The sequence below is a fragment of the Polyodon spathula genome, chromosome 12 (genome assembly GCF_017654505.1).
Source record: "Polyodon spathula isolate WHYD16114869_AA chromosome 12, ASM1765450v1, whole genome shotgun sequence".
In the NCBI taxonomy this organism is placed as follows: Eukaryota; Metazoa; Chordata; class Actinopteri; order Acipenseriformes; family Polyodontidae; genus Polyodon; species Polyodon spathula.
In genome coordinates this window covers 15,307,118-15,320,381 of record NC_054545.1, presented here as the reverse complement: position 1 = coordinate 15,320,381, position 13,264 = coordinate 15,307,118, and the positions used below count along the sequence as shown (strand labels likewise).

Genomic DNA, 13,264 nt, shown 5'->3' with positions numbered 1-13,264 from the left:
TTTTTTTTTCAAATCACCAAACAGTGAACTGACCGGTTGCTTCTGGCATTGTACAAAAGTATTTTTCTCTGTCAGTTTGATATAATAGTATGATACTTATTTTCTTACTGTAATGTAATTAAACAGCAAGCGGCTTATTTCATTTCAATGGTAATATATTACTGTCAATGTATACGTTAATGATTATGATAATCTTTAAATTGGATTAAATACAGTTACTATGCATTGTCTTGTGCAATGAACCCCTGGTTTTACTCAATACCATGCACAAAACCAGTCCCAGTGCACCTCCTCAAATAAAAATATCAGCATTACATTAGGCGACTATGGCATTAGTGCATTAGCAGAGTGAACAACTGTGTGTACTTGGATTATTTTTACCTTTACACACTGGGCAGCATTTTTTACCTTTACACACTGGGCAGCATTCTCCCTCAGGGATGTAGAAACTCTCACATTCCAGCTCAGCACATTCAGCTTTGGAACAGAAAGATATTCCCCCTCGACACTGGCACAGCCAGCAGGTATCCATCCGATACACCTGCCCTTCCGCGTATTCCTTCTCATTGTGCACACACTTTGGTGAAACTGCAGCAGGAACAACACAACGCATTAATGAATCAATGTATCAATCACTTTAGTCAAAAGAAACAAACAAACACAGCAGGCTTTTCAGGGGTTCACCTTCACAATATATCACAATGTTACACGACTGCAGTGTAAATTACATTCAGTGCAGTTACACTGCCACCCAACCATTTTGCACTTTGGACCCAACAGGTTAAACTATTGCAGAGTTTTTTAAAATGGGTCACCATTTCCAAGCCACAATCCTGTCGGAAACCAACTGAAAAGAAAACAACGGAAAAGTGGGGAAGAGGTAATCCTAACCATTGTACAAAGGTATTTTAAAACTTTCTACATAGTGCAGCACATAGCACATATCTCCCTGAGACTGACATCTCTTTTCACAGGATAGCCACGTGTAGGCCGCACACAGGAGCAGTAAAACTAATATAAATACCGGAAACTCTTGCTGTTTCCATGCCAAGCCTTAGGGATTAGATTTGGGTTGGGAACAATGCTGGATAATGTATGGATCACTGGTAGAAGGTGTCAAAATAACCTCCCACTAATGAGCTTCTGGTTAAGAACATTATCATTCAAGGCTAAAATGTGCTTTAAAATTGTTTATGAAAGTATGTTTTGATTGGCAATTTTAACAGTTTATTGTTTTAAATAAAAGTATAACCAAGTCTATTTTAGTATAAATTCACATAGGATTGTGTCAACCTTGTTGATGAGTCATACCGGTAGCATAAAATTAATTTTACACCCAAATATTTTACCAAATTTAGGAAGCACACATTTCTGCCTAACCGTTAAAAGCATGTTATGTCAGATCCTGGTGTAGTTTTATAAAATGTTTACATTCCATAGCTGTAGAGCTGTAGGGGGCACTGTGTAAAGTACTTTTAGTACCTCATAGTACATAAGAGTCAAACAAAAGTTACTATCATGAGGAGATCATTCCGCCCATCAATGCTCATCCGGGTCTTAGTAGCAGATGGACCCCAGGGCTTTGTATTGTCAATTCCTAACAGACACCAGTGATTTAGCATTGATTACCACCATTCTCTGTACACCCACCATACTTAAAGTGATGCTTACTCTTAGTCTGTATACCATGTATATTTCCAACTGTGCTGTCTGGCCTCGGTCTCTATGCAGTGTTAAAATATTTTCAAGGTTTAACTTTGTCAACTCCTTTAGGATTTGAAAAACTTTAGTCAAGTCTCCCCTTTGAATAGCCCTAAAAACTGATCAAACGTTTTTTAAATGCAAGGACTCTTGTTCGTGCCTTCTCCAAACTGTCTGCTTTTGATGTCAGAGCATTCATGTGCTCTTAATCTACAGCAAGGTCAACACAAAAGGCATCGAGCACAGCCAGAAAAGAGCAGCCGACATCTGTTATAAAAACATTCCTCCCTGTCACAATTAATTCAGCTCTACAAGCCTAATACAATTAGCTTCCACTGTTCAGCTGGAACAACATTAAAAGCATTCCCACCATTGAACTGTTGAACTTTTCAATTTTAGTTGTGTGACCAGACAAACTTTTTGACATATTCATGGCCTTAGTGGTTTTATGGTCAGTGACCAAATAAAATTCATTAATTTCAGGACTCAGAACACATTTATCTATGGAAAGGCATAATGTGAATTTGTTATGTTGGTATAGCCATTGCACTGTATATATCACATTTGTTAATCCAAATGCCAATACACTTGTTTTATTACTGTGATTATTTAAAAAGCCTAATCAAATCCTATTCTTCGGGGCCATGGGTTAAAAAATAAATATTGTATCCTCTTTGCAGAAAATAAACTAGAATAGGTATTTTTGTGAACTAAAATCCCATCCAAGAGGTCATCATCTGATGGGAATGGCCTGATGTTAAAACATTGTGGCAGTGAAATGGTTAATTTCACCGACATCCCCTGCAATGAAAAGTAAGTGAGTGTACTGTAAAGTGTCAGAAAGCTAATAGTCTGTATCAATAATATGGCCTTACCGTTAAAACAATGTGTTTATTGCTATAGCCCCATTTGGTAATGCATTATTTACAAATATATACTTTTAATTGAACAAATTAGCACAAGAAGAAAAGGTGCACTGAAAATAAATGATATAAAGGTGTACAGCGTTTATACTATATTAATATAAAAATAGCTATTATTATTTATTTCTTAGCAGAAGTCCTTAGCCAGGGTGACTTACAGTTGTATACCAAAAATACATATCAAGAATTATAATACATTTAAGATCACGATACAAAATCAGTCATAATAAGAGCAAATACAAAACACAGTACGATTTGATTTTGGGGCAGTTCAAGAGCAGATAACAGTGTTGATAGTTACATCAGGATTAGACACAAGTGCAGGTGAAATACAAAATACTACAGATTGGATTAAATACAGTAAAACAGGGAGCCGATAAGTGCAAGTTAAAGTGCATTAAAGGCAGAATGCTATATTGTCCAGAAGGGAAGAGTTGAGTTTTACAGGTGTTGTCTGCTATATGTATATATAATAGTATCAACATTACAAAACTACAACATGTTCCTACCTCTTTGACACTCATATTCATCACAGCACTCTCCAGGGATTCCTTTTCCTTCCACAATCAGGACCGGCTGGTATCCACGGGAACACTCCCTTTCCTCACAGACACGGAAGTTGCAGGTGCAGAATGGCGGCACTGAAGGGCAACAGGCTGTGGGTGGAGTGTATGTCTTGCTCAGCACAGAATCTTTGGGGCAATCCAAAATAGGTTGTTCTGGGCAAGTCACTCCAGCACACTTCAGTTGATCTGCAATAGACAAAGAACCAATACAAAAATGTCAACACTTTACAAAATCCACGCTCTATACAAAACATAACGCACATTTATATAAACTGTTTAGATTATTTTATTCTAAGACCCTGAACTTAAAAAGTGAGTCACCACTACATAGATTCCAGAAATATTTCTGATCTATGATGCAGCTGGTGTCTTTTTCATTGAAGACATTTTAAAGAAATCTTACAGGGGTTCAATCATTTGCCAGAAGTAAACTAAACTGGCTGCCAGGTTCCTGTCACAGGTAGTGCGTCAGTAACACAAACGTTCACTGTATTTGTTTTTTAAGTACAAAAAAAATATATGTATAGCTACATTGTTTTCAGAAATGTGATTTTTTTCACAGGGAACCACATATTACGGGGAATTGGGTACATTTCATAGAAATCCTTGAGAAGAGTGAAAAAAATCAGCTTAACCATAATTCTCCAGCCTTCATAATGCTTACCAATGCTCTAACATGCTGTAATCTAAATTATAACCCCATTTCCAGGGATGTGCGTTCAAGGTCCGTTCACTTTACACTTCAGATATCAGTGGTTTCAATTTCACCCTCCATGCCACTATAAAGTATATTTTTTCACCGACTTCTTTAATGAAATGTTTAACTCTGAGTTTACTTGTTATTTAATAATTAGCCTTCATATGTACAGTACTTCTATATCTTTGCAGGAGTATGGCTGGGTTAAAAAAATACCAACCTGGACACAAGTTTGTGGAAGGAAAACAAGCTATTCCGAATGCTTTTTAAATGAACTTGCTATTTGTCTTCGGATGTAGTTACAAAGAACTCATTCATGAAAGTAACCAAGTCAGAAATGTACTACTACTGTATAAAGACTGTACTGTGTATATAAAAGCAGTTGCTACAACTGTTTATGTAAGGTGTGTATTATTTACTTATTTTTTTTTACATTTTTGACCACTTTAACTTTTAAATTGCATTCTGTGCCTCAAGATGACTTCCCATGTACCAGCATGGACCTCTCAGAACTACATTTCCCATAAATAAATAAAACAACACACACCTTATGGTAAACAGTTGTAGCAACACATGGCAACATTTAACACAATCAAATAAGAAGGTTTTTATGTACCCTTTAAGACCACCCCAGATTATGGCCACTATCTGCAGTCCCAGATTAATCAAACCTCAGTTAAGACCTCCGTGATACAACCAACAAGTAACCTGCACATTTTCAATAGGAGTCACTATCACAACGTCATACAAATGCTTTCATTTGCTTTAATTTAAACATTGTAACAAATGATCCTTCAACGTTACGAAGACTTAAAGAAACCTATTCAGTGCATGTAATTTAGCATTTGAATCACCTCTGCACTACAGCAAGTTTGTAACCCGTCGCTTTTTAAAATGATTCACTCCTGCAATATGATGCCAGTAGAGGATATGTTTCTCAGCCATGATATTCGGGTTTCCGTAAGACGATCCCCCTGAGTTTTTAAACAGATGAGAAGAAAACAAAAAAAAAAAAAGTCTGGATAGTTGCCCTTTTACAGACAGCATACAGTTTTGATTTCCACGAAGATTATATTAGACTGGATCAAGTATTATTCTTAAGGATTTCTTACGTTTTTAAGATCCTACATCACCAAAAAAAAAAAAAAAAAAAAAAAAGCATTGTGCTGTGGTCAAACGTTTGGGATGGCAGTGTTTTGATTTTAGAGTAGAATTGTTTCAGCTGCAGACAAAGTATTGGGTTTGAAGGATCTAAACAGTGACAGATCTAAATATATCCCATCTTAACTAAATATGAATCCTCCTGATGCGCTTCCTTATTACTCTCTCCTGGACATCCATCTACTTGTTTACTACACAGCTCTGTCTGCATGAAGTGGTTTCTGTCATGCACTTCCATGAATTATGATCTACTATGCATAGTTTTGAAAGAGGTACAGGGGAGATCTATTTTCATTTAAAATATATAGCTCTATGGAATACTACTAGGTTAAAGAAAGTTTTCAGTTTGCACATCTTACTTTCACATAGACTGTTCACTTCCAAGGTAATCAGCAGTGTCTCTGGGGTTAAAGGATGTCAACGGCTGCAAGGAATGTTGGTCATTAGGGGAAGTAGCTGGTTAAAGCCATTGTAGCTAACCAATCATTTAATAAATCTTACTGGTTTTGCACTATCCACAATATGTCATACTTGCACGGGCTACGTCAACACTACTTGAAAGCATGCATTGCTAACAGAGATTTAAAAAAAAAATTAACATGTGTATTTGTTTGAATGACAGTGCTATTAGGATGTGTGATTGTTAAGATCAATTGAAAAGACCCCACTATCTCAAAGCATGTGGCATGGCAGGATTTTAACACCCATACAACTGTGTACCAAATTTGAAGACAATATCTCAAAGTGTTCTGTCTCTGTTATGCTAAATCCTAAGCAGCCATATTGGATCAGAGGTCCATTTCTAGAACACAGACGCATTTTGCCTATATTTTTTAATTAATGCTGCAAATATGTAGTGGCAGCAGCACTGATCCATTGTTTTTTTTAAACAGTGGATGCACGACTATATAAAGACATTGATAAAAACTATACACCTGTCGAAATGTTTACATTCACTATTAATACTTTTACACACTAGAGAATCATGAACTTCTAAGCATGAAGAAAGATAAACAGATTAACAGCAGTAATACATTTCAAGATGCACAACATGGCAAGTCAGAATTATTACATGACTATTCTACTCTTTCCCCACAATGTATGCCATAATTAAGAATATAATGTGCACCTTTTTACAAAACTGAATGGAATGGTTATGCACAAGGCACATCTGGTTTTGTTTGCACCCATAACACTATTTAAATCCACATTGCGACTGCATGTGATACTTTCTTAGTGTCAGGGACTATAACTACATATGCCACACATTAGTAAGAATTAAAAATGCTTTATGAACTAATTCTACAGTAATATATATTACCCTGTCAGCTGTGATTCAGTATTAGGTACTGTAGTAATGTCCAGCAGACACAACCCACCAATTTTGTAAGCACTAAAGCTAAATCAATTTGGTCTAGACAATCTGTTAAATGTCTTCACTGTTATATCCATTATAAGCCATTAAGTGGCTGAACTTTTAGTAGCTCATAAAACAGCAAATATTAAAAAAAAGTGGCAAAAGGGAAATTGTTTTATCACCACATAAAGATTGAATGTAAACAATGCATGTCTCTTACTTTTCTAAATTGCACTCATGAAAGAAGCAGTCCTCGGTGTGTATTCTCTTACATGGTAGAGAATAAGGGTGCAGTCTTCTGCTGCTCACTCGTGCTCTTGTAGGCAGAGGAGGTTGTGATGACAGCCCAAAGTTTACTCATGGAAAAACTACACAATGCAAGTTCTGTTCACTGACTGACTTTGGAATCAAGTCAGAAGAGAACAAAGCCGTCTTAGTGCTGCTGCCCTCTGTGGTTTTGGTAAGTCTTCAGGTTTTATACAGTTAGTACGCAAAGGGATAACGGGCCTATTTTTCACGTAAGCCGTATAAATTTGGAGGTGTGCCATTTTCAGTTCAGAAAATTCAGCATTGTTAACACCATAAAGCAGTATTGAGAACAAGCTTATCCCACAGGAAAGGCGACAGTAAAAATAAATATTAGATACACTGCCTGTCAAATAACATCCTTCAAAAGCAACCAGACAGGGCTGCTAATGTAGAGTCACTAAAGTAATGAATGGTTCATGTTCGTTCATTTGATCAGTGTTTCCTGCTACAAATATCTAAAATAAAAATCTAATGTTAATGGCAGAGGCTTCAGGTAAAAGGATTCTACATTAAATACATTCAGTTCAAATGTACTTTTGATGTCAAGGATGACTATGCAATCAAAAGTAACTGAAAGGGCCTGTAAGAGGAACAGGGAATTAATATGGCTTCAAGTCGAAAGCTAAGAGTTATTCTATATATATATATAATATATATATATATATATATATATATATATATATATATATATATATATATTATATATATATATATATATATATACACACACACACACACACACACACACACACCACACACACACACACACACACACACACACACACACACACACACACACACACACACACACACACACACACACACACACACACACATATATATATATATATATATATATATATATATATATATTTATATCCCGTTATCTTTTTCTGGGCAGAGTGCTGCTTCTGTCTGTCGTAGGGACTACCAAGCTGGGATCAAATGAAACTCTGCAGGATAATAATTAAAATGCAAAGTAGTAACATTTTACATTAGAAGGGGTTAGACATCTGTGAGTTTGATGCATTGCAGTGTGGGCAATTCATCCCCAACACGGCTGTGAATTCAAAATTAGCGCAATCAGTAAAAAAAGTAAACTGCCATTACTATAAATCGACTGTATGCACAACAAATTTAAATCATTTTGACATGCAGATATAGACAAATGCCATTACACCGATTCCTATACTTCAAGAGTGTGTCCATACCATGTTTCATCACAACTGAAGTGGTTCTCTAGATATCTTAAAATGTGTGACACTGACAAGCAGACAGCCTCCATAGACCCAGAGGTTATGATTGTGCTCGTGCCAAAGAAGGTCAAGTTTCTTCACAATAAGGCCAGCGGTTCTCCAGATATGTGATATGCCTACCTTCATCCACCTCCGTTATAACTGGAGGCCAACTAACAGTATCAGTAACATGAAAAATACATATTTGTCTGGTTTTATTATTAGTCTTACTACTCACACTCTGAATATCCTCCCAGATACCCTGAGATTATGTTTAACTCAATAACTTGTACTAAAGAATATCCTTAGCAGTTTAGCAGAATTTGAAAAGGGAGTCTCTAAATAAATTTTTAAAAATCACAATTGAAAATGTCACTGAGGAATAATCTTCTGAACATGACAAAACAAAACCATGTTTATAGTACTGTGTTGGGTGACGGGCTGCTGTGAAACAATGGGCTGTAAATTACAAAGATCGCTTTGGTTGTAAGTGTCACGTTAAGTAAACAACCATGAACATAAAAACTTAAGAAAATTACAAAGGAGAGGATGTTCCTAGCAGCTGACTGATCTCAAAACTTTCTCAAACTGGGTCTAAAGGACTCAAGTGATGCTGCCTCACAACATGATTACGTTGCCCATTCCATACCCTCACCACTCTATGTGATGAAGTTTCTCCTTTGTCTCCTCTATTTCCTTCAATCATGTATCGCCTGATTCTTCATTATTCAAAAAAGTTATTTATTCAGTTCCCATGTATAAAAATTAAATCTGAGCAATGGTTTGGATTCACATCTAGTAGTATCGCAGCAACACAGATGCTATGTTGTTTTGCCGCTGCTGTATTTTACAGGGACTGTGTTCAGTGACTAAGAAATGGACAGAGATATGCACGGCAAACAGAACAAACAACCAGCTGCCAACTACAACTTCCCACAGTGCCACGTCTTGAAATTCAAAATCATTTTCAATAATCCATTTACTAAGAATTCCATACAAAAACACAGTTTGGGCTAACATTTTCCGGTATTTCATATTTTTTATTTAATTTTATTTTTTTACGAGTGTGCAAAATAGAGTTATAAACCACTCACCTTTTAGAAGACCATATTTGTTTTAGGTTGTCTTGGATTCAAAAAGGGAGAAGACCAATTGAAATAAGGGCAAAGTGTGGTGTCTTGCCAAGCAGCTGAATCACTACAGTTTCCAGCATTCAATACAATATAAGCAACAGTACCGGTAGTATTATTATATTGGATTAAGTTTATTATGGTATACCATGGTAAAAGCTTACCCGATTACAATGCAAAGCATAACAGCATGGGAAGCATTATCAAGTATGATAAAACACAGACAAAACACTGTCAAAAACAGCATGGTAAACAGCAAACTTATCAGTCTCTAGCCCATCCAAATTCTCACTAACAATAAATCTTGTCTAGGTAATCATCAGAATGGCTAAATTTACAACCTAAAATACAGGTGGAACATTATGATTGTCGTCCTATTATTCCAGAAATAAAATCCCTTCAGATCCTGTCCTTTTTATTTTGACAATGGTTTACAACAAACCTCTAAGTGCCGCACAAGTGGGTGCCATTTTATGTTAGTTAAGGATGGGTTATGCTAATATTTCAGATCACGCATCATAAAAACATACCAATAAGTTAAAGTGCATTGCATTAAAAAGGGTGTTTACAATGACTTTGTAAGATTTTAGAATATTACGTAAACATTCCAGTTTTGCTTACCTAATCGTGGCCATCTGCGTTTACAGCAGGTGTAACTGGCCGTTCTACTGGTTGTCTCTGTTTATCTCCAAGGATGGTTAAATGTAATCATTTGCTAAATGTTTGTTAAAATTCCCTTGTAGCACAAAAGGAATTCCTTAATGTGCTGTGCTAAAGTTGTGTCTGAAGGCTTGTTTGTTATCACTGCACCCGTCCATGACATAAATACGGTTTTTCATGTACATCCTCTATGAGTAACAGCCATTAAAGTTAGTTCCTGCCTCATATCTGTGAATTTCTTCAAAGACCTGCAGGGCTACCTAGCATTGATAAGGAACTGAAGCCCCATCTGCAGAAAGACTTATGTACAGATTGCACAGTACACAATTAGAGTTTGGGGAAGCTTAGTGAGTTCACCTCTCCACACCAGTACTCTACATTAGATACAATTACTGTTTAAAGTACCCTACATGAGAATAAAAACACATTTATTTAGACTTAACAACACTGGGCCATGTTATAATAACAATAAGGCACAGCACAGTGTGCACTACTGTTCACTAATTACATTCTTGGGAGATGGTACGACGGGGATCTAAAGGACACAGTTCGTGTGGGAGAAGTTAGACAACAAGCAGTTGAAGAGCATAGACAGCTGCACTCTACCAGGCAAACTAAAACTCTGGTGCTTTCAGTGTGGTCTACTGACGAGGTTGCTGTGGCCACTGACTGTGTACGAGGTTTCTTTGACAGCAGTAGAGAAGCTGGAAGCTTTAATCAGTTCATACATCAGGAAATGGTTGGGAGTTCCACGCTGCCTCAGCAGAGTGGGACTTTATGGTAAAGGAATACTGCAGCTACCAGTCTCCACTCTAACCGAGGAATTTAAGTGCGCCAAGGTCAGACTGGAAATGACATTATTAGAGTCACGCGACAAATGCGTAAGGGAGGCAGCACCTGTGTTGAAAACTGGAAGAAAATGGGCGGTAAAGAAAGCTGTGGAAGATGCAAAGGCTGCCCTTCGAATTGGTGAGATCATGGGGCAAGTTCAGCATGGAAGAGGGGGTCTTGGTCTCAGTTCAGCTCCTCCTACATGGCACAAGGCAGCCCCAGCTCAAAGGAGGAAGCTGCTAGTCAACGAGGTGCAAAAGCAGGAGGAGAGGATGAGGTGTATAAAGGCCATTTCCCAGGCCAAGCAGGGAGAATGGATGAGATGGGAGAGTGTGGAACAACGCAAGATTGGCTGGCAAGACCTATGGTCAATGGAACAGAGCAGGATCAGTTTCCTCATCAGGTCAACATATGATGTTCTCCCATCACCACAGAACCTAAACCTCTGGGTAGGAGAGGATCCCTCATGTCCTTTGTGTTCATCACCTGCAATATTAAGGCACACTTTGACAGGATGTAAGGTGGCTCTTAGCCAAGGTCGGTTTACTTGGCGCCATGACCAGGTGCTGCGATGTTTGGCCTTAGCAATGGAAGACAAGCGTAACCAGACCAATAAGTTGCCACCTGTTCCATCAAAACATTACACACAAAAGACAACATTCCTCCGCCCAGGAGAGCAACCACCAAGTAAAGGTGCTAAAACCAATCCTCGCCCAAGACAACTGGAAGCTGCTAGAGACTGGAAAATGCTGGCAGATGTTGGTCAACGGCTTATTTTATCACCTGAGATTGCCACCACTAACCTTCGACCAGATATTGTCTTGTGGTCTGGATCAGCATACCTTGTTCACCTGGTAGAGTTAACAGTGCCAGGGGAGGATGCTGTAGATAAACTGTGGTATGCTCAACTAGCCACTGAAGCGGAACAGCGAGGATGGAGAGTCCGGGTTTACCCAGTGGAAGTGGGTTGTCGAGGATTTGTGGCACATTCTACAACCCGGTTTCTCAGAGACGTCGGATTCAGTGGCCAAGAGTTGTGTCGCACAGTGAAGAACTTATCTGAAGCAGCAGAGAGGAGCAGCAACTGGCTGTGGTTGAGACGGAAATATTCTGGCTGGGGATCTCAAGCACAATAGAAAGAAAGAAATGCTGACATACAGGTAAGTAAGCCAGGCTGAGTTGAGTGGGGGATGGAGGGGGGTGATGCTGGGATGACAGAATCACCGTCGGGCCCTCTTGAGGTGTTGTGGGCTAGTCGATGAAACACTGAGGATGGACGGTGCCCACTTGAAGACTCCAGAGATGTACCCTACTTAGCTCAATCCAGACGGTTGCCATGCTGATGCGCTGGGGAGGCCGCACTGTGGTTGATCCCCGGAGCCAGCATCGCAGCCGTTGTGTGTGCTGATGCGCCAGGAAGGCAATAAGCTGATCCCTGGAGCCAGCATTACACTTCAGCCATTAACACCAGACAGAAGAATATCTACATCATTATATGGAAGGAAATGCAAATGGATGGAGACACATATGGATCACATTAGTTTACTGTAAAGCTACGTCTTAGTTGGTGCTTATCTTGGCGAGAGCCGAGTTCAAATCAGCATGAAGTTTTAACATCTACTCTCGTGTAATGGAAATCATAACCTGGGTCAAGTTATTAGCAGCTTACAAAATAATTTTACTTGTTTCCATTTTATGGGCTCAATTTACAAAGACACTCTACCTAGAAGTAATTGCTAGTCTGAGCCAAGTTTACTTCTGTGTTTAATCACTGGAGCTAAGCACTTGAAAGTCAGGGTTAGCACATGCTGTTTCACCTTACAAAGTTCCTACATGCAGAGGAATGTCTTCTGCCCACAATGATATTTCACGTGTATATAAATGAACTTTGTCATGCAGAAGGGCAGAGCTGTCACCTATGCATATCACCTAAAGAAGAAATATATACCAACAAGGTATTAAGAAGCAACTTTACATCAGCATGACATCTGGTAAAGTATCTATTGATGATTTCATGGTGTATCTTGTAAGGACACTGATGTCACCTATGGGTAGTTTAAAAGAGTAAGTATCGGGGCTTCCCACGTGCTGCTACAAACTGTTTAAATAACAAACCCGTCATTTTTCTTTCATTGTTAACATCCTGACAACTTTTTTACACTTTTAAGCGGTTTTCAAAATGGCTGCTCTAGTGCACTGGCGTTTGAGATCTGTCCTCTAAAAATCACTGCAGGAAAAACATAAAAAGTGCTCTGGCTTTTCTGTTTCGCACGACATCATGGATCGTTATTGCTGTGTTGCCTGTTTAACAATGTGGGCAATAATCCTTACACTATCAGTGCACTGGAGCGGACATTTTGAAAAGAGATTTGAAACAGACTTTAAAGTTATAAGTGTAAAAAGTTGTCAGGATGTTAACAATGAAAAGAAAAATTCCAGGTATGCTATTTAAACAGTTGTAGAAACACGTGGGGGCATATAACGTTATATTTTTGGGAACCTTGCTACTTACTCTTTAAAACAGATTGCAATGGATGAAGAAATGATAGGGGGAAGTAATCCTTAAATATTACAATCAAAGTAATTTCAGTATAGCTTTGCTGTGTTAAGTCAAAAGGATGCTGTTCTAGCAAGGTTCAAACTGCACGCAATGATGTTTCTTATACGAGACACGACATGTATAGCCTGATTATA

At 38.2% G+C, this 13,264-nt stretch overlaps 1 protein-coding gene across 2 annotated transcripts in view; it reads right to left on the bottom strand.

Moving 5' to 3' along the window:
- The window catches only part of LOC121325045 (cysteine-rich motor neuron 1 protein-like), a 40,483-nt gene that overhangs the window by 13,616 nt on the left and 13,603 nt on the right, over positions 1 to 13,264 (bottom strand). For both annotated transcript variants that reach the window (XM_041267348.1, XM_041267349.1), the window contains exons 4-5: positions 3,134 to 3,376; positions 409 to 588 (exon numbers count right to left, since the gene is read on the bottom strand). In XM_041267348.1, coding sequence (XP_041123282.1) covers positions 409 to 588; positions 3,134 to 3,376 — 423 coding nt within the window. The remainder of the gene's footprint in view (positions 1 to 408; positions 589 to 3,133; positions 3,377 to 13,264) is intronic.